At 43.6% G+C, this 21,873-nt stretch overlaps 1 protein-coding gene across 2 annotated transcripts in view; it reads right to left on the reverse strand.

The window, feature by feature from the left end:
* The window catches only part of ZNF565 (zinc finger protein 565), a 33,022-nt gene that overhangs the window by 7,367 nt on the left and 3,782 nt on the right, over nucleotides 1-21,873 (reverse strand). The window contains exons 2-5 of one of the 2 annotated variants that reach the window (XM_047793105.1): nucleotides 15,364-15,455; nucleotides 5,655-5,728; nucleotides 3,057-3,183; nucleotides 2,280-2,375 (exon numbers count right to left, since the gene is read on the reverse strand). In XM_047793105.1, coding sequence (XP_047649061.1) covers nucleotides 2,280-2,375; nucleotides 3,057-3,183; nucleotides 5,655-5,663 — 232 coding nt within the window. In that variant the 5' untranslated portion in view covers nucleotides 5,664-5,728; nucleotides 15,364-15,455. Of the gene's footprint in view, nucleotides 1-2,279; nucleotides 2,376-3,056; nucleotides 3,217-5,654; nucleotides 5,729-15,363; nucleotides 15,456-21,873 lie in introns of those variants that run through there. The other variant, XM_047793103.1, reaches the window with a different exon arrangement.

Genomic DNA, 21,873 nt, shown 5'->3' on the forward strand with positions numbered 1-21,873 from the left:
TGTAAAGGACCATATAGTAAATTTTTTAGGCTTTGTGGGTGATATAAGGTCTCTGTCACAAATACATGTTTTATTTTTATTTGTTTATTGTTGACAAATATATACTTTAAAACTTTCAAAATGTAAAGTAATTGAGAATGGATTAAATTCTATTAGAGTCAAGGAATCTCAGATTGATTAAAAAAGGAAACTTGGAGGAGTTTCTGCTGTGGTGCAGTGGGTTAAGAATCTGACTGCAGGAGTTCCCGTTGTGGCTCAGTGGTTAACAAATCCGACTAGGAACCATGAGGTTGCAGGTTCGATCCCTGCCCTTGCTCAGTGGGTTAAGATTCCGGCGTTGCCGTGAGCTGTGGTGTAGGTTGCAGACGCGGCTCGGATCCCGAGTTGCGGTGGCTCTGGCGTAGGCGGGAGGCTACAGCTCCGATTGGACCCCTAGCCTGGGAACCTCCATATGCTGCGGGAGCAACCCAAGAAATGGCAGAAAGACAACAAACAAACAAAAGAATCTGACTGCAGCAGCTCAGGTCACTGCAGAGGCGTGGGTTCAATCCCCAGTCTGCTTCAGCACTCAGCCTGGCTTGAGTCCCTAGCCCCTGAACTTCCATATGCTGGGGTACAGCCACTTTAAAAACAAAAAGCAAAAAAAAAAACCTCTAATTCCGATTATAATGGACATGCTTAAAATAAAATGGCAATAATTTTTTCAAAAGGATAGAGAGTTTCCTGGTGGCCTAGTGGTTAGGACTTGGTGCTTTTACCCCTGTGGCCTGGGTTCAATCCCTGCTCTGGAAACTGAGATCCCACATCAAGTCACTGCATGCCACAGCCAAGAAAAAAAGAAAAAAGGATAAGCAAAGATACATCATAATTTTTTAAACTAACAAAAACAGGGCACTTTATATTACTATCAGAAAAAATAGATTCATGGTTAAAAGCACTAAGTGGGAAAATGAAGAATGGATTGTACTGATGAAAATACAGTTTGCAACAGGATCTATATTTCATTTTTAGAAAAATGTAAAATGTGGTAGCAAAATGTATAATACAAGAAAGAGCTCTCAGAATTTGACAGCACAAGTGCAGAGAAAGTTAAAAGGATATGTAGACTATAAATCATAATCAAAAAGGTTATTAGTTAGGAGTTCCCTGGTGGTGCAGCGGGTTAATGATTTGGTATTGTCACTGCTGGGGCACGGGTTTGATCCCTGGCCTGGGAACTTTCACATGCCCCAGGTACACCCAAAAGAAAAACAAACAAAAAACAAACAAACAACAAACAAACAAACAAAAAACACCCACAAAAAAACAAAAACAAAATGAGCACTAGTTTTAAATATATGTGGAACATTTTCCAAAATTGGAACATGACTCATTGACAGACCACATTGGAAGAGAAAAGGCAGTGGGCTGAGAGAAAATTCCTGCCAACACAGGATTCCACACTCAGTGAAGATATCCTACAAGAAAGAAGGTGGAATACATTTTCATGTGGTCAAAAACTGAGAGAATCTGTCAACAGCAGACATACACTAAAGGAAATTTAAGGGTGTTCTTCAGATAGAGAAAAAATAATGAAAAAAAAATGACAACAATACAGAGAAGTCAGGAGGTGGTAACTGATAACTAAATATTCAAAGCCTCCAATACTGTCCAGCAAGTGCTAGTTACTAATACTCACTACCACTTATTTATTTAGTGGGCCTATTGCCTGACATTATTCTGGGCATTTTCACACATTAACTCATAAAAAAGTCACAACCACCACATAGGAAGGTACTATTTTTTATCCCATTGGTAGAGAAGAAAACTGAAGCACAGAGAATTTAAGGAACTTACCTAAACTCACAGATCTAGTAAGTGGCAGAGCCAGCCCCTAGACATCCTTACCCCTCAGCAGTTAAGAGGGTAAATGAATTGCTGAATTAGGTAAACCAAGAAGCTGTTTTAAGAAATTAAGTTATTTTGTAAGGATTGAAGACACTTGAAGAAAAAAGGATCCAAAGTACAGGTAAAACGGCTGCCGCTGGGGAAGGAGGGGGCACACTGCGTTTTGAAATGAAGAGGAAAATACCAGAGAAGACAGAGCAGAGAGGAATGAATGGGGCAAGGGCAAGCTTCCCTTGGAAGCTGATGCTGGCAAGATCTTTGCTCTTCATGTCCGCATGTCTCAGGCTTTTACTCCTCCGTCTCGGTAGGGTTTGGAGGGAGTTTCCTGACAACTCAAGTTACTGCCAGTGGTTGACTCATCCGCTGGGCTGCTTCTCCCAGCCCTCACTCACCTGGGCACCATGGTCCTGTCATATCGTTTGCCATCATCCAGGGGTCTTTCCCTTGCTCCAGTAAGGAGATGACATCGGGCTTAGAAATAGAAAGTCCTGTTTATAGGAAAGGAGATGGGGCATGATTATGTGGGTCCCAAACCCAAACCCAATCCCTTGGTCGCTAAGAAAGAGAGGTAATGATGTAAGGAAAGTGTGGTTTGTTCAAAGGATGGGAAGATGGGGGTGCCAATGGCACTACCTGTTTCCACTTCTACAAAACACAGACAATTTCCCTGGAAACAGTGGAAACACAGCCAGATACTTAAGTCTTCCTAGAAATTCACCATGAAGAAATGAGAAATTCCGGAAGGCTAGTCCTGAATTATCTGGAGTAAATAACTACGGTGGTTTATTCTCCATCGGCCCTCTCCTCCTCCCCCATTTATTCCCTGCTATTCCTGGCCCGGCTCGGGGACCCAGGCAGCTTCCCTGTAAGGACCGTGTGATCCAGCCCCATTTCTCATTGGGTTTGGTTGATGGAAAGCAGCAGCGGGCAGGAAGAGACAGTCTGGGATGTTTCTTATCCCTCTCCCTCCCTCTGACCCAGGAGGCCTGGAGGCAGCCGCAGCCCGACCAGCTGGCCCTTCTCCAGGCCTCTAGCTCTCACCATCTCCTGGTGGCAGCGTTTCCTCCCTTTACCCCTGCCAGCCAGAGGTGGTAACGGCCTCCCACTGTGGTAGCCGCCCCCACTTCCGTTTCCTCCTGGCTGGTCCTGTATTATATACAAATCCTTACCTAGCGAGACCAAGTTACCAAAGTTCTCCAAAGTCACATCCCTGTACAAGTCCCTCTGGGCAGGTTCCAGGCACTTCCATTCTTCCTGAGAGAACTCTATGGCCACATCCCTGAAGGTCACCAATCCCTGAAACAATAAAGCCATGCACTACCAGTACACGAAACGACTTCTATTTATTTTATTTTAATCTTTTTGAAACAGCTTTCAGTTTTTCAATTTATTACAAAGATTTTTCAAAATACACAGGAGTACAGCCAAGAGTATAATGAACCCCATGAATCCATCACTCTGCTTCAGTAATTTAAGGAGAGTTTGCAAATCTTGCTTCACCCTCTTCCTTTCTGTTTTTTTAACCCCTGGTGTATTTTGAGGCAAATCCTACATACCAAACATTGTAGTAGTTCATCCACAAATAATTTAGTATCTAGCAGATTAGACCTTTAAAAAAAGGCATATCATTACAAGAAATATCATTATCATGCCTAATAACATTAACACTAATTTCCTAATAACCAGATCAAGTTTCAAATTGCCCCATTTTCTCTAAAGTGATTTTTGACAGTTGGTTTATTCAAATCAGGATTCAAAAACATCCACCTCTTGCCATTAGTTTATAGATTTCCTAAAATCTCTCAAATCTCTAACAGCCCTCACAGACCCTGTAAATTTATTTACTGCTATTTATTCATTAAACAAACATCTGAGTCAGTAGCATTTCCCACATCCTGGATTTGGCTGACTGCCTCTTCCTGAGATAGTTTAACATGCTGTTCTACTACCCTATTGTTTTAGGCGCCATAAACACATCAGAGACGGAACTGTGTACTTCCTAGAGCGTCCCACTAGGAGGCGCATAACACTGGCTGTCTCACTTTTAATGAGGTTAAAATTCATGCAGTTGGGAGAAATCCCAGGAGAAAAATTTTAAGCATGCTGAATTTGTAGTTTCCATTGTGGCACGGCAGAAAAGAATCTGACCGGAACCACGAGGTTGCAGGTTTGATCCCTGGCCTTGTTCAGTGGGTTAAGGATCTGGCATTGCCGTGAGCTGTGGTGTAGGTTGCAGATGTGTCTCAGATCCTGTGTTGCTGTGGCTGTGGTGTAGGCTGGCAGCTATAGCTCTGATTCAACCCCTAGCCTGGGAACTTCCATATGCTGAGGGTACGGCCCTAAAAAAACAAAAACAAAAACAAAACAAAAAAACCAGTACCAACAAACACAAAATTGAGAGTAGTCATTAACATTGGTAAGATGGGGGAGTTCCCGTCATGGCTCAGTGGAAATGATTATGATTAGTATACATGAGGATGCAGGTTCGATCCCTGGCCTTGCTCAGTGGGTTAGGGATCTGGTGTTGGTGTGAGCTGCGGTGTAGGTCACAGATGCAGCTCAGGTCTGGTGTTGATGTGGCTGTGATGTAGACCAGCAGCTGTAGCTCTGATTCAACCCCTAGCCTGGAAACTTCAGATGTGCTGAGGGTGCGGCCCTAAACAAACAAACAAACAAACAAACAAAGAGCAGTACCAACAAACACAAAATTGAAAGTGGTCATTAACATTAGTGAGATGGGGGAGTTTCCGTCATGGCTCAGTGGAAATGAATATGACTAGTATACATGAAGACACAGGTTTGATCCCTGGCCTCACTCAGCAGGTTAAGGATCCAGTGTTGCCATGAGATGTGGTGCAGATTGCAGATGTGGCTCAGATCCAGTGTTGCTGTGGCGTAGGCCGGCGGCTGCAGCTCCGATAGGACCCCTAGCCTGGGAACCTCCATATTCCGCTGGTGTGGCCCTAAAAAACAAAACAAAACAAACAAAAAACATTTGGTGAGACAGTAATACAATAAGTAGAGAGACCTGGGAAGGGATGAAGGGTAATCAGATGGTACATTAAGCTGGGAAATGAATACATCAATATTTTATTATTCTTTATACCATATGTATGTTGTAGACGTCTTTGTAACATTCTTTGATAGTGTGAAATGTTTTATGGTTTTTAAAGAGAGGATGACATTTAAAATTAGAAGAAAAAGGAGTTCCCATCATGGCTCAGTGGTTAGCAACCCAGACTAGCATCTATGAGGATGCAGGTTCAATCCCTGACCTCGCTCAGTGGGTTAAGGATCCAGCGCTGCTATGAGCTGTGGCGTAGGCTGCAGATGCAGGTTGGATCCAACACTGCCGTGGCTGTGGTGTAGGCTGGCAGCTACAGCTCCAATCTGACCCCTAGCCTGGGAACTTCCATATGCCACGGGTGTGGCCCTAAAAAGACCAAAAAAAAAAGAAGAAAAAAATTAAACTACCTGGCTTACTGGAAAAGATCAAGGTTATCTTTGGCTCTATTCAACCATGGCTCTGATAAAGGTGGCTCTCATATTTCTCTCTCTGCTCCATTGGTAAGAGCACTGTGCACATACGTGGACACACTGGAGAAGAGAGGGCCACGAAGGGAGGTGGATGCATCACTCTTTCCCTGCAGTGAAGGAACTGGGAGCAGGTTTACTGAATGGGGCTCAGCGAAAGACAGAAGTTTCAGGGTAAAGAACACAAATGTTGGCAGGATATTATTTCAAGGACAGGGGAAATTTTGACTTACCTGGTTCATGGCTTTTAGAACTACCTGACCTGCTTGGATATCCTTAGACTTTTCCCTTGAACAGGTGCCAAGTCCTGCAAAAGCAGAGTAGGGGGAGAAGGGGTAAATCTCATAAACTGAGCTGGCCTCAGCACGCCTAAATACATGAGCTTAAAACAACTGTATTTCCAGTGTCCCTGCTCTGCTTCCTTTATCCTCCCCTTAGCCCACCACACAACACTAAGAACTACAGGGTTAACAAACCCCAGCCCCTCTCTAAAACATAAGGAACTGGAGTTCCCGTGGTGGCTCAGTGGAAACAAATCTGACTAGCATCCATGAGGATGTGGGTTCCATCCCTGGTCTCGCTCAGTGGGTTAAGGATCTGGCATTGCCTTAAGCTGCGGTGTAAGGTCACAGACACAGCTTGGATCTGACTGGATCTGATGTTGCTGTGGCTGTGGAGTAGGCAAGTGGCTACAGCTCTGGTTAGACCCCCTAGCCTGGGAACCTCCATATGCCGGTAGGTGCGGCCCTAAAAAACAAACAAACCTAAGGAACAGATTCAAGGCAGGTGTGCTCCTCAGCAGGAGGGATTCTGGCTGGGATGGTCCTGATCTTGCTGATGTGAATCTCTACCCTAGACGGGGCCTAGACAGCTCCCAGCTGTTCCAAGTAGAACTTCTGTTGGAGACCACAGAACAGCAGAACTCTGCAGAAGGCAAATATCTATGGACTCAGAGTTCTAAAGTACAGAGTCTCCTTTAAAGACAAGATAAAGGACTTATGCATTAACCATGTTATTCTATAAACAGCTGCACAATGTCCTAAGGATACCCCCTTTGATATCACTAAGAAGATAATCTCATTATTCCCTGTGCCTGTCCCTGCCCGACCATCTTGTCACCCTCCTTAATCCCATTAATACAAAGACAGAAATAGAGATCAGTGGAACAGGATAGAAACCCCAGAATTCAACCCACACACCTACAGCCAACTCATCTATGACAAAGGAAGCAAGAATATACAATGGAGAAAGGACAGCTTGTTCAATAAGCGGTGCTGGGAAAACTGGACAGCCACATGGAAAAGAATGAAATTAGAACACTCCCTAACACCATACACAAAAAGAAACTCCAAATGGATGAAAGACCTAAATATAAGACCAGACACTATCAAACTCTTAGAGGAAAACATAGGCCAAACACTCTCTGACATAAACGACAGCAATATCTTCTCAGATCCACCTATCAGAGTACTGACAATAAAAAGAAAAATAAACAAATGGGATGTAATCCAACTTCAAAGTTTCTGCACAGCAAAGGAAACCCTAAACAACACAAAAAGACAACTCACAGAAGGGGAGAAAATCTTTGCAAGTGAATCCACTGACAAGGGATTCATCTCCAAAATTTATAAACACCTCCTGCAGCTCCATACCAAAAAAACAAACAAGCCCATCAAAAAATGGGCAGAGATCTAAACAGACAGTTCTCCAAAGAAGACATACAGATGGCCAAGAAACACATGAAAAGATGTTCAACATCACTCATTATTAGAGAGATGCAAATCAAAACCACTCTGAGGTACCACCTTCCACCAGCCAGAATGGCCATCATTCAAAAGTCTACAAACAATAAGTGCTGGAGAGGGTGTGGAGAAAAAGGAACCCTAGTACACTGTTGGTGGGATTGTCAATTGGTGCAACCACTGTGGAAAGCAGTATGGAGATTCCTCAGAAAACTAAACATAGAACTACCGTTTGATCCAGCAATCCCACTCCTGGGCATCTATCCAGAGAAAACCATGACTCGAAAAGACACATGTACTCCGATGTTCACTGAAGCACTGTTTGCAATAGCCAAGACATGGAAACAACCTCAATGTCCATTGACAGAGGAGTGGATCCAGAAGATGTGGTACATATACACAATGGAATATTACTCAGCCATTAAAATGAACGAAATACCAGCATTTTTAGCAACATGGATGGACCTAGAAATTATCATGCTAAGTGAAGTCAGCCATACAATGAGACACCAACATCAAATGCTTTCACTGACATGTGGAATTTGAAAAAAGGACAGACGGAACTTCTTTGCAGAACAGATGCTGACTCACAGACATTGAAAAACTTATGGTCTCTGGAGGAGACAGTTTGGGGGGTGGGGGGATATGCCTGGGCTGTGGGATGGAAATCCTGTGAAATCAGATTGTTATGAACATTATACAACTACAGATGTGATAAATTCATTGGAGTAATAAAAAAAAATGGAAAAAATCCCATCAATAATAATCCCATCACCTTCCTTAATAAAAGATCTTGTGGGCTAAAGCCTAGGGGCCTTTGTTCTTCGGAACAGAGTGCCTTCTGGTCCCCCACTTTCTAAACATAAGCGTCTTGTGTGTTCTGTTATACTGCGCGGCCGCGCCGTCTCTCTTCCAGGATTCCCCATTTCCCTGCAGCACTGGACACAGCAAACTTCCTTTGCAGCTGCAGCAAAGAGGGTCATAACTCAGCCTCACTCAGGCTCTACCCCTAAAGGTGGAGGACAGGACCTGCAGGCTAGGAGCACGGCATACCTGTGCAGGCCAAACCTGGTGCAAAAGACATCCTTCAACAAAGTCTTTCAGCTTCTCTGGGCTCAACCGCTTGGGTACCTCCCTGGCTCTACTTTCCTCTTCTATGTCCCCAAAGGGGCCACACCATCCATACCAGAAGCTTTGTCAAAGCCTGCAGCCCCAGCAGGACTTACCAGACTGGAGCAAGAAAACTATGGTAATACAGGCTTCTTAGACGTACACCTGCACATCCAGAGTATTGACCTGAGTGGGAACTCGATTTCTAGAAGCCTAGTCTCTTGGCCCAGCAGTTCGTATTTTCCATCTAAGCCCTCTCTACTGCCTTCCTGCACAACATCTCACTTCCTCACTAGCTGGTAGGTGAGGAGGATGGTGGAGAACGACCTACTTCAAGATAATGAGAACCCAGGGGTCTTAAGGAGGGTTGTGAGGCTAGGTCTAATCAGAAGTGCTGGGAGCTTCCCGTGGTGGGGAGCAGGGGGTCCGATGGAAGACTAACCATTGGAGGGGGTGTCATCAAAAATTTCCAGTAAGTTATAGAATATGATTTGGGACCTGAAAATCAGAGAATTTAATAGAAAAGGGAAAGAAGAGCACTCTGAGCAGAGTAAGAGCAGTAGCAAAAACAGTGGACCAAAAGTAGGTGGTGTGTTTGGAGAGCAGAGAATAATTGGGAATGCTCTGTAGAGTTTGGGGAAAGGTTTAAGTCAGCATTTTTTTTTTTTTAATTATAGTTGATTATTTACAATGTTGTGTCAATTTCTGCCGTGCCGTACAGCAGTGATCCAGTCACACATCTATATACATTTCTTTCTCTTTCTTACACTATCTTCCATCATGGTCTATTCAAAGAGACTGGATTAGACCAATCCTTTTTTTTTTTTAGGGCCACACCTGCAGCATATGAAAGTTCCCAGGCTGGGGGGTCAAATCAGAGCTACAGCTGCTGGCCTACACCAGAGCCACAGCAATGCGGGATCTGAGCCGCGTCTGTGACCTACCCCACAGCTCATGGTAATGTCGGATCCTTAACCCACTGAGTGGGGCCAGGGGTCGAACCCGCATCCTCATGGCTACTAGTTGGGTTCTTAACCTGCTAAGCCACAAGCTACACCAGTGCTTTTTTTATAGAACCTTCTATGACGATAGAAATCTTGCCATCTGATACTGTAAATAATAGAGTCAACAGCCACATGTGGCTACTGAGCATTTGAAATGTGACTCGTATGACTGAGGAACTGAATGCTTTATTTTTAATTTTTAAAATTAAAAATTTCAGGATCTGGATTTCCCGTCGTAGCGCAGTGGTTAACGAATCCGACTAGGAACCATGAGGTTGCGGGTTCGGTCCCTGCCCTTGCTCAGTGGGTTAATGATCCAGCGTTGCTGTGAGCTGTGCTGCAGACGTGGCTCTGATCCTGCGTTGCTGTGGCTCTGATCCCGTGTTGCTGTGGCTCTGGCGTAGGCCGGTGCCTACAGCTCCGATTAGACCCCTAGCCTGGGAACCTCCATATGCCGTGGCAGCGGCCCAAGAAATGGCAAAAAGACAAAAAAAAAAAAAAAAATTTCAAGATCTGACATTGCCACAAGCTGCAGTGAAGGTTGCAGATATGGCCCAGATCTGGCATTGCTGTGGTTGTGGCTGTGGCATAGACTGGCAGCTACAGCTCCAATTCTACCTCTAGTCCAAGAACTTCCATATGCTACAGGTACCAAAAATAAAAGAAAAAGAAAAATTTTTTAATTTATTTTTGTCTGCCGCATGTGGAAATTCCCAGGCCCTTGCCACAGCAGTGACGACACTGGGTCCTTAACGGCTAGGCCCACCAGGGAGCTCCAATGAAGTTTTAATTTAATTTTAATCTGAATTTAAATTTAATTAATTCTACAAGCTAGAGGAAGATAATGTTTATGACATTAACTATGAGGGAAAGGATCAGTGATGACTGTAACTGACACGTGCCCTAGTGACTGAAGGATAAAGCTGACTGAATATATAAAAGTTTGGTTTTCCCCCATTAATGAGTGGAAGGCCAGTGAAGAATTTAAAGAAGGAAGTGACAGGGCCAATATGGCCAGGTTAATTTACTGGAGAGGAGTAAAAACTGGAGTCGAGATCCGCTGAAAGTGCTTGTCCTTTCCCAAGCAAACAACGGGGCCTGATCCAAGACAGGGACAGTAAAATGAGAAGGAAGGGGATGACTTCAAGGTGTAGAGAAGCAGAATCTACAGGCTCTGGCATCTGACTGGCTACGGGCACACAGAGAGAAAAAGGAGTCAGGAGTTTTTTCCTGTTTACTGAGTTCCTAGCTCAGTTGGCATGGTTCTACGTGTAAGGAAGGTAACAATTCCAGCCCCATGTCCCAGTGGATCTGACGTTCTAATGGAATGGGACAATAACAAATATTGACATACTGACATTGATATTCCTATTTATTTGTCAGGTGGCCAAAGTTCTACGGAGAAAAATAAAAAGATTAAGGGGATAGAGAGCTTGGGAGAATGGAGGGTGGCCTGAGAAAGCTTTTCACTGGGAAAGTGACCTGCAGGGACAGACTGAATGGGGCGGGTGAGCTACACAGGTACCTGGCAGATGGAACAGCAAATGCAAAGTCCTCAAGGCAAGAGCAAGCTTTCTTTGACAACAAAGTGGAAGGAGACTAGAGGGGCTGGAATGGGCTGAAAAAAAGAGGGCCCGAGAGGTAAAAGGAAGCTGGATGATGTCAGGCCTGTGGACCATTTTAAGAACTTTGGTTTCTTAACTTTTGGCTTAGACAGGAACCCACTGAAACATTTTACACTGCAGAATGGCATGCGATTTACATTTAAAAGAATCATTCACAGAAAATGGACTAAGTGGATGGGGGGGTGGGGGCAGGGAGACCAGTGAGCAGGTTACTGCAGTAATCCTGGCAAGGGGTGAGGAGAGTTTGCATTGTGGTGATGTGGTCGTGGGGGAGGTGATGAGAACTGATCAGATTCTAGATATTCTCTGTAGGTAGAGCTGACAGGATTTGCTGATTTTAGGTGTAAATAAATAAATAAAAAGGCCAAGATGATGCTAAGGTTTTTGGCTTGAGCAACTAGAAGTACGAAGTTGCCATTTTTTAACACAAGAAACTGTGAGAGGAGCAGGTTTGGATGGACCAATTATGAGTTCTGTTTTACCTTAATTCTTCTTCTTTTTTTTTTTTGTCTTTTGTTGTTGTTGTTGCTATTTCTTGGGCCGCTCCCGCGGCATATGGAGATTCCCAGGCTAGGGGTCGAATCGGAGCTGTAGTCACTGGCCTACGCCAGAGCCACAGCAACGCGGGATCCGAGCCGCATCTGCAACCTACACCACAGCTCACGGCAACGCCGGATCGTTAACCCACTGAGCAAGGGCAGGGACCGAACCCGCAACCTCATGGTTCCTAGTCGGGTTCGTTAACCACTGCGCCACGACGGGAACTCCTTACCTTAATTCTTGACATGATTATCATACATCCAGTAGACATGCTGAATGTCCATTAGATATTTGACCCTGGAGTCCAGAGAAAGGCCAAATGTAGAAAGTTAAATCGGAAGTTAACTGATGTCCAGTTAATATTTAAAGCTCTGATACTAGGTAAGATTGCCTACAGAGGGAAGATAGGAAGAAAAAAGGTCCAAGACCTGAGCCTGGGTGGGCTCTGATGACTAGAAACCAGGAAGATGAAAAGAATAAAAGAAAGGAGTCTGCAAAGGCGACACCAATGGGATAGAAGGAAAAAAAGAAAATTGAGCTTCACTGGAAGCCTGGTGAAAAAATTATACCAAGAAAGAAGGTGAGAACAACAGACAGTCAAATGCTACTAAGAGGTCGAGTGGTACAAGGAACAAGAACTGTCCATTGGATGTGGCATTAAGAGAGATCATTTGAAGTCTCATGGAGGACATGAAAGCTTGCCTGGAATGGATTCAAGAGAAAACAGAAGGAAAGGAAGTGGAGGCAGAAGAGCCATCTCTTTCAATAGGTTTTGTTGCAAAAGAACAGAGAGGAGTTCCTGTCGTGGCGCAGTGGTTAACGAATCCGACCAGGAACCATGAGGTTGCACGTTTGATCCCTGGCCTCATTCAGCAGGTTAAGGATCTGGCGTTGCCGTGAACTGTGGTATAGGTTGCAGACTCGGCTGGGATCTGGCGTTGCTGTGGCTGTGGTGTAGGCCGGTGGCTACAGCTCCGATTAGACCCCTAAGCCTGGGAATCTCCATATGCCATGGGTGTGGCCCTAGAAAAGACAAAAAAAAACAAAAAAAAAAAACACAGAGAAATGGAGCTAGAAGTGGATATGGAATACAGCTAGGGTTGTTTGTTTTGAATGTGTGAGAAATTACAGCATGTTTTATAGTGACGGGAATAACCTAGCTGAGGAAAACTAATACGGCAGGGACATAGGAGACAACTGCACAGAAGCAATGATCTCGAGTGGGAGAGACGGGATGGGAACAACACCCAAGTCCTGGAGGTGAATTACAGGAGATCACAGATGGTTCGTTCATACCTGGGGAAGGCAGAGTACAAAGGTACAGGAATGACCCCTAGGATTCTACTGTGAGGTGAAGTGGTACTATTCATAGACACTTTCAATTAGAGTTTTTTGTTTTTATTTTTATTTTTGGCCATGCCCACAGCATGCAGAAGTTCCCAGGCCAGGGACTGAACCTAAGCCACAGCAGTGACATGGCCAAATCCTTAACTGCTAGTCCACCAGGGACTCCTAGTGGACTCCTTTTATTTTTATAACCACCCTGTCAGTTAAATAAAATTGATTTTATTTTCCATATTATACAGAAGAGAAGCTAGAATGCCTGAGAGATTATGAGATTCAGCCAAGGCCACTGGGTAGGATAAGAACCCAAATGTTCCATTTTACTGCCCATAGAAGTTTCCATTAAACTGCCTTCCCCTGGTTACTGCCATCAATGGGGGAATGAATAACAAATCCCAGGGTAGAAAGGGGCTAATTTACAGAGTTAGAGGGAGTTCCCTGGTAGCTCAGCAGATTAAGGATCTGGCCTTGTTACTGCTGTGGCATGGGTTCAGTCCCTAGGCCTGGGAACTTCCCTAAAAGTATTACACAAGAAGGCACCAGATATGTTAGAAATCAGGGAGGAAAAACCTAAGAGAATATCTCGGAATTCAGAGGAGAAAAGACACAGAAGAAACGAATTCTGAAAATAAAGGTCAGAGATACGGAGGAGAGATCCAGAAGGCCTAAAATGTGTATAAAAGTGGAGAATAAAACAGAACAGCTAGAGGAAAAAAAAATGAATAAAAGGTAATAAAAGAATGTTCTCTGGAAGAAATGAAATATTTGAATCTTTAAATTAAAAAGAATCCCTGAGAGCTTATAAAAATTCACAGAAGGCCACACCCGGATGCATCCTGGTAACAGTCCAGACATTTTTACTTTGCCACAGGACACTCATTATCCTTAAACGGCCATAGACTATTTAGGACTCAGCAGGCATGTTCCCTTTGGGGGCTTTGTATGTTCTGTCCAGCATGCTCCTCCTCAAGACAGAGAGCTCACTTTCTCCCTCCTGAAGGTTTCTGCTTAACCCGCATCCCTGTAACCAAGCTATTACAAACATCCCCTTTGCCAGGCACTCCAGCCCTCTCTGCTTTGCTTTTCCTCACAGCTCTCAGTGCCACTAAACGTTCTATTATAGATTTGTCAATCATTTGACTCTTCCCACTACACTTACACAGGGATCTTGTCAGCTTTGTTCATTATTAACTCCCCAGGACATAAAATACCATGTGGGAGGCACTCAAACACTGCCATGAGCGTACAAGATCACAACGAAAACCTTAAGAGTTTATCAAAGTAGAAATTTCTATAGCCTATTTTTTTGTGGTCGTACCATAAGCCAGAAAGAATTGATAAAATATTTAATACAAAAATAAAATAAGGAATTCCCTTGTGGTGCAGTGGGTTAAAGAATCCAGCCTTGTCACTGCAGCAGCCTCGGTGGCTGCTGTGGCATGGATTTGATCCCTGGCCCAGGAACTTCCACATGCTGCAGGCATAGCCAAAAAACAAAAACAAAAATCCCTCAAACTATAAAATATTTCAGACAAATAGAATGTATTTATATTTTGTGGATACACAACACAAAATGCAGAAAAATACAAAGAAAAAAAACCTAAATTTGGGAAGATTTTGAAAATTCTAGCTCCAAATACTAAAATCAAAATGAAAAGGCAAATGATAAAATGGAAACACATCTCTAATTCACAAGTCAGATAAACAACAAAAATGTTTTTCTGGGGGGGAATGAAAGGATTTTCAACTGAATTTTTACATTTGTCTCTAAGTAATTATGGGGGAATCTCTTTTTCTGTATTTTCGAGTTTTCCCCTTAAGCATGTTTTGTTTTTGTTTTTGTCTTTGTCTTTTTGGGGCCACACCCATGGCATATGGAGGTTCCCAGGCTGAGGGTTGAATGGGAACTGTAGCCACCAACCTATGCCACAGCCACAGCAACGCGGGATCCTTAACCCACTGAGCAAGGTCAGGGATTGAATCTGCGTCCTCAAGGATGCTAGTCAGATTCACTTCCACTGAGCCACGACAGGAACTCCAAGCATATGTTTTATAATCATAAATAATACTATTAGTTCCTTCCTCCTCATGGGATGGAGCAGAATATAAAGGGAAATATGAATGGAGTGATGAGTGAGAGTGAAGGGCCCTTGGGAACTGCTATGCTGCAAGAGCTGAATTTCCTCCATAGTTTTAAAGCCTTTGAGGAGTTCCCGTCATGGCTCAGTGGTTAACGAATCTGAGTAGGAACTATGAAGTTGCGGGTTCGATCCCTGGCCTTACTCAGTGGGTTAAGGATCTGGCGTTGCCGTGAGCTGTGGTATAGGCCGCAGATGCGGCTCGGATCCCCTGTTGCTGTGGCTGTGGTGTAGGCTGGCAGTGCAGCTCCGATTAGACCCCCAGCCTGGGAACCTCCATATGCCGCAAGAGCGGCCCTGGAAAAGGCAAAAAAGAAAAAAAAAAAAAAAAGCCTTTGAGGGGCATCTTCTCAAACAATAACTTAAGGCTCCTGACCTCTCACAGAGGAGCTGAGCTTTCATCTGAAAGGCTTCCTGCTTCCTTGGTCTCCTCACTCACCTATGCACAGGCTTCTTGTCAACTTCCTTTCACGGTCCAGGATGTCTTCTTTGCCTCAAAAGAAATCACATCTAATTTACAGAAGCAACTTCCTACACAGAGAAAAAGAAATGGGTCTCAGTCAGTGTGGTAGACATTATTAATTTGATTACTAATGTTTCACCATTACCTAGTTTTTTAAGTAATACATGGTATATGGAAGTTTCCAGGCTAGGGGTCCAATCAGAATTGCAGTTGCCAGCCTACGCCACAGCTCAGGGCAACGCCAGATTCTTAATCCACTGAACAAGGCCAAGGATCAAACCCACATCCTCATGGATACTAGCTGGGTTCATAACATAACCCTGTGAGCCACAACAGGAACTCCTCAAGCATCCAGTCTTCCTCTCCTCGGGGGCATGTACAAGATGACACTTTTCAGTCCCGTGCAGTTAGGTTATGATCAACGGAAATATGAGCTGAGGTGATGTCTGGGGCACTGGAAAGACTGCATAATTCTCGAATCTATTCCCAATGTGGCAGCCAAGGAAGCTGTGCGTTTCAGATGGCACAGCTACTGGATGGTGGCGTCTCCTTTGGTTTGGGACCTTGCCTGTGCTGATGCATAATGGACAGCAGCACGCGCAAGAAATAAAAAGTGGTTATGTTGTAGGGAGCTCCCTGGTCATCTAGTGGTTAGGATTTGGCGCGTTGACTGCTACAGCCCAGGTTCAATCCCTGGTTCTGGGAACTGAGATTCCACATGAGGCCATGGCCGAAAAAAAAAAAAGTTATTTTGTAAACCACTGAGATTTGGGGGTTTGCTACCACAGTATAACAACTTGTCCTAATTAATATGCTAATTCACCTATAAGGACTACATAAAAATTCAGACTCAGGGCCTGGGTCAATATGAGAAAGAATAACTTTTCGTTTTTTTTCTTTTTATGACCACACCTGCAGCATATGGAAGTTACTGGCCTAGGGGTTGAATAAGAGTTGCAGCTGCTGGCCTGCGCCACAGCCACAGCAATGCCAGATCCAAGCCGAGTCTGCAACCTACACCACAGCTCATGGCAATGCCGGATCCTTAATGCACTGAATGAGCAGGGATTGAACCTGCATCCTCATGGATACTATGTCAGGTTCTTAACCCACTGAGCCACAATAGGAATTCCAAGAAAGAATAATTTTGAAAAAGTCACAGGAAGCTTCAGAAATAACAGAGCCAAGCTGTCCATTCCCAACTGTATGCATCTCAAAGGGATTTTTCACAAACCCACAATGTGAAACAAAAGGCTCTAAAAAGGCACAAGTTGAACTTGACCTAGCACAAAAATGCTTTTTTTTTTTGGACACACCCAAGGCATATGGAAGTTTCCAGGCCTGGGACTAAACCTTCGCCGAAGCTGTGACCCGAGCCGCTACATAGAGAATGCTAGATCCTTAACCTGCTGCACCATAAGAGAACTCCTTAAATGAGTATTTTTAAAATCTGTGAAATGTAAGCTATTCCCAAAAAGCAGATCAAAGAGAAAATACTGTCTTTTTTTTAACAGTCTTCCTTTGAACATGAAATAATAGCTCAGGATATTCTAAAAATAGTTTTTTACAGAATAGCTTTTGTTGTTTTTGTCAGCTCCCAATAGTTGCAAACTTCTCGATTTGGTAACTACATTTATGTGTGCCGGAGATCTGCCTGGAAAGGAACTAAAAGTCACTTAGGCCAAGTGCTGTGTATAAGTGATGCTTCCTTTCAGCTCTTCTTGCCAGATAAGCTTTATTATGTTTCCACACCTGCTGTATGTTCCTCAGTGTTCTCCAAACAGCTATAGAATCATCTCACCCCTCTGGTCATATTTTGGATTTGTGATGATTAGAATGAAAATTGAAGGAAGCATAGGTGACTCAATTTACCTCCACAGAGTACTTACAGGATCAGTTTGACTTACATGTCATATGACATGGCAATGACTGCTCTGGTCACACTAATACCTTCCTCTTACGAATTCTCACAGCATACTATCAGGGTAAACTAGTGTCCTTTATCACATTTTACTCTGGACAACTGCATACAAGTTTTATCTTCCCCAGTACATTATTTGTAATTTAAAAATAGAGATTCTCAGAGTTCCCTGGTGGCCTAGCAGTAAAGGATCTGGTGTTGTAACTGCTGTGGTGTGGGTCCAGTCCCTGGCCCAGGAACTTCCACATACCACAGGTGCAGCAAAAAAAAAAGAAAAAAAGAGAGAGAGAGACTCTCACTCTTTTTTTTTTTTTTTAAGGGCTGCACCTGTGGCATATGGAAATTCCCAGGCTAGGGGTCGAACTGGAGCTACAGCTACTGACCTACACCACAGCCACAGCAACGGGGGATCCAAGCCAGTCTTCAACCTACACCATAGCTCACAGCAACGCCGGATTGCTGACCCACTGAGCAAGGCCAGGGATTGAACCCACATCCTCAGGGATACTACTTGGATTCGTTTTCACTGTGCGGGAACTCCTGAGACTCTCACTCTTTAAAAAGTATTTTGTCGGAGTTCCCGTCGTGGCGCAGTGGTTAACGAACCCGACTAGGAACCATGAGGTTGCGGGTTCGGTCCCTGCCCTTGCTCAGTGGGTTAACGATCCGGCGTTGCCGTGAGCTGTGGTGTAGGTTGCAGATGCGGCTCGGATCCCGTGTTGCTGTGGCTCTGGCGTAGGCCAGTGGCTACAGCTCCGATTCAACCCCTGGCCTGGGAACCTCCATATGCCGCGGGAGCGGCCCAAGAAATAGCAGCAACAACAACAACAACAACAACAAAAAAAAAGACAAAAAAAAAGTATTTTGTCTCTGTGAGTTCTAGATTAGGATTTTGTGTTTGCAAATTCTAAATCAATGTCTAATGCCTAACCCAAAGGAATTCACTATAAGAATATGTCAGGTTGTATGAACAACTCTACTTTTGGGACAATTTCACAGTTAAAATACAGAAATATAAATACTCTTTAGTAGACAGAAAAGTGAATAAGGTGCATCACAACAATGAAATACTACATATTGACTTGAAAAAATAACAGTAACATAGTCAATGCAGTATTTGATGAGGCAGGCAGGTTACAGAATTTACATGAAAGTGATACTACCCTATAAAATCCCACAGAAAATATCTGAAATACAGCCATCAAAATATTAAGAAAAAATATTAAGAATACTTATCTTGGAGTTCCTGTTGTGGCTCATAAGGTTGCGGGTTCGATCCCTGGCCTTGCTCAGTGGGTTAAGGATCTGGTGTTGCCGTGAGCTGTGGTATAGGTCGCAGATGCAGCTTGGATCCCGTGTTGCTGTGGCTGTGGCATAGGCCAGTGGCTACAGCTCCGATTCGACCCCTAGCCTGGGAACCTCCATATGCCACGGGAGCGGCCTTAGAAAAAGGCAAAAAGACAAAAAAAAAAAAGGAAAAAAGAATACTTATCTTTAGAGAGAAGAATTACATTTTGAGCAGTTTCTAGATTTTTGCATTAAGCTTATTATTTCATAATAAAGAACAATACTTTCCATTGTGTTTCCATTTAAACAAAAATAAATAACTAGAGTTGCTGTGGCTGTTGCAAAGACCAGGAGCTGCAGTTCTGATTCAACCCTGGGAACTTCCATATGCAGCAAGTGTGGTTCTAAAAAGCAAAAAAAAAAAAAAGAAAGAAAAAAAGATGAGGGAGCTCCCATTGTGGCTCTGCAGGTTAAGAACCCAACAATGTCTCCATGAGGATGCAGCTTCAATCCCTGGATTCAGAGGGTTAAGCTGCAGCATAGTCACAGATGTGGCTCTGATGTGGTCTTGCCATGGCTGTGGTATAGGCTGGCAGCTGCAGCTCTGCTTTGACCCCTAGCCCGAGAACTTTCATACGCTGCAGGTTTGGCCTTAAAAAGAAAAAAAATGGTAAAATTAAAAAAATTTTTTTGTATGGGATCTTTGTAAAATTTGAGTATCTTCTAATTTGTCATTTTCTGTGTTGTATCATTACAGTATTTTCATTGTTCTGGTTAACTCGCTGTAAGTATACATTTATTAGTAATATTCCATCATATGAATGTAACATGTGATGGAAAACTTCCTCTTCTACTTCCCTACTGGTGGGCACAAAAGATAGCATTACTGTCTTTGATTTCAGACGTGTGGTTCAAAATTTTCAAGGGTCATGAAACTCTTTGAAAGTCTTATGAAATCATAAACATTCTCCCAAGGGGGGGAAAAAAAAATCAAGTAAAAAAGTATCTGCAAAAACTGCCCCAAATTTCATGGGGTCTGCAGAGCCCTAAAGTTTAAGGGTGGGAGCCAGGATCTCCCTTAAAACCCTGCTGTGACCATTTATTAACAAGTATCAAGTACCACTAGCTAATATTCTTTTATTTTTTATAACTTATCAGAAGAACAGGGACTTGGCCTGAAACAAATTTAAGACCCCCTACCCAAAATGCCCTATATCAAATCAGATCTGGTCACTAAACAAACTCTTATCCCAGATTTGTGATTCTAGACCTCTGAAATAGGTCCCAATCACATTCTTACTCTTAAAAGCCAGAAACAGCAAAAGACCTTGTTCATCAACCTATACATCATGAAAATCAGAGATATCAATGAGTGTCACATGAGCCTGGTTATGAATCAGCAAATCGCAACCCTCCAAAAGATGTAGAGCTTATGTAAACAGAACGCTTTGGTGCAGAACTAGTGTAAAGGAGAAACTGAACAATTTGACAGTAAAAAATGAGTATCAGGAAACTAGCTGTACTAGACGTTAAAATGTACCGTAAGCCTCTATAATGAAAAGTGTGGTAGTAATGCATAAAGAGACAAACTGGAAGAAAACAGAAGCCCTAGAAGCAGAACCAAGCATGTACAGAAATTTAGTATATGATAGCATTTCAAATCACTGGCACAAATTTTTTTTTTTTCTTTTTAGGGCCACATCTGCAGCATATGTAAGTTCTTAGACTAGAGGTCTAATCGGAGCTACAACTGCCAGCCTATGCCACAGCCACAGCAATGAGGCATTCAAGCCTCGTGTGTGTGACCTGCCCCACAGCTCACGGCAACACTGAATCCCTGACCTACTGAGCGAGGCCAGGGATTGAACCTGCATCCTCAGAGATACTACTTGGACTTGTTTCTGCTAAGCCAGACAGGAACTCCCAGAGATTAAAATTTTTCGTAAATGGTTCTGGGAAAACTGGATAGCCATTTTGAAAATATAAAATTAAATCCATAACCCCATTCCATACACAAAATTACATTCCAAATGGCTCAGGGTGCTAAATCTAAAAAATTAAATTGTTGACTAAAAAAAAAATATAGGCACAACATAAAAGTTGAGAGTTAAGTTTTATTTGGGGCAAAATGAGGACTTAAGCCTGGGAGGCAGCATCTCAAGTAACCCTGAGAAATCTGCTCAGAGGATGCAAAGGTCTGGGCTCACCCAAATCATTCTTTTGATATGCATCTCAGCTATCTGGGGCCCATATCCTGGGTTTCACATCCTGAGTTTCCTTAGGGCTCATCCTTTGGGAACGGCTGTAGTCTGAGGGCTGCTAGATAGCAGCTATTCTAGGTTTCCATCCTGAGTTCCCTCAGGGCTCACTGGCTTATCCTTGGAGGTGGCTGCAATTGTTAGTGACTGTGACACCCTTTGTTTACTGATATGGCAGGCAATATTTTACTTCTTAAAAACCATAGGTTATTAGGAGTTCCCATCATGGCTCAGTGGTTAACGAACCCAAATGCGATCCATGAAGATGCGGGTTCAGTCCCGGGCCTCACTCAGTGGGTTAAAGATCCAGTGTTGCTGTGAGCTGTGGTGTAGTCTGGTAGCTGTAGCTCTGGTTTGACTCCCAGCCTGGGAACCTTCATATGCTTCGGGTGTGGCTCTTAAAAAACAAAACAAAACAAAAATCATACGGGAGTTCCCGTTGTGGCGCAGTGGTTAACGAATCCGACTAGGAACCATGAGGTTGCGGGTTCCATCCCTGGCCTTGCTCAGTGGGTTAATGATCCGGCGTTGCCGTGACCTGTGGTGTAGGTTGCAGACGCGGCTCGGATCCCACGTTGCTGTGGCTCTGGCGTAGGCTGGTGGCTACAGCTCCGATTGGACCCCTAGCCTGGGAACCTCCATATGCTGCGGGAGCGGCCCAAGAAATGGCAAAAAAAAAAAAAAAAAATCATACGGTTATTAGAAGATAACACAGGTAAATTCCCCTTTAATCCTTAGGCCGAGAAAAGCTTTCAAAATCCAGAAGCCGTAAAGGAAAATATTGGTAATCTACTACATAAAAATATTCAATGGCAAAAAAATACCACAAACAGGGAGTTCCTGTTGTGGCTCAGCAGTAACAAACGCGACTGGTATCCACAAGGATATGGGTTTGATCCCTGGTCTTGCTCAGTGGCTTAAGGATCCAGCATTGTCATGAGCCATGGAGTAGTCCCAGATTCAGCTCGGATCCTGAGTTTCTGTGGCTGTGGTGTAGGCTGTATCTCCCATTCAACTCCT

This window comes from Phacochoerus africanus, chromosome 8 (assembly GCF_016906955.1).
Source record: "Phacochoerus africanus isolate WHEZ1 chromosome 8, ROS_Pafr_v1, whole genome shotgun sequence".
Taxonomy (NCBI): Eukaryota; Metazoa; Chordata; class Mammalia; order Artiodactyla; family Suidae; genus Phacochoerus; species Phacochoerus africanus.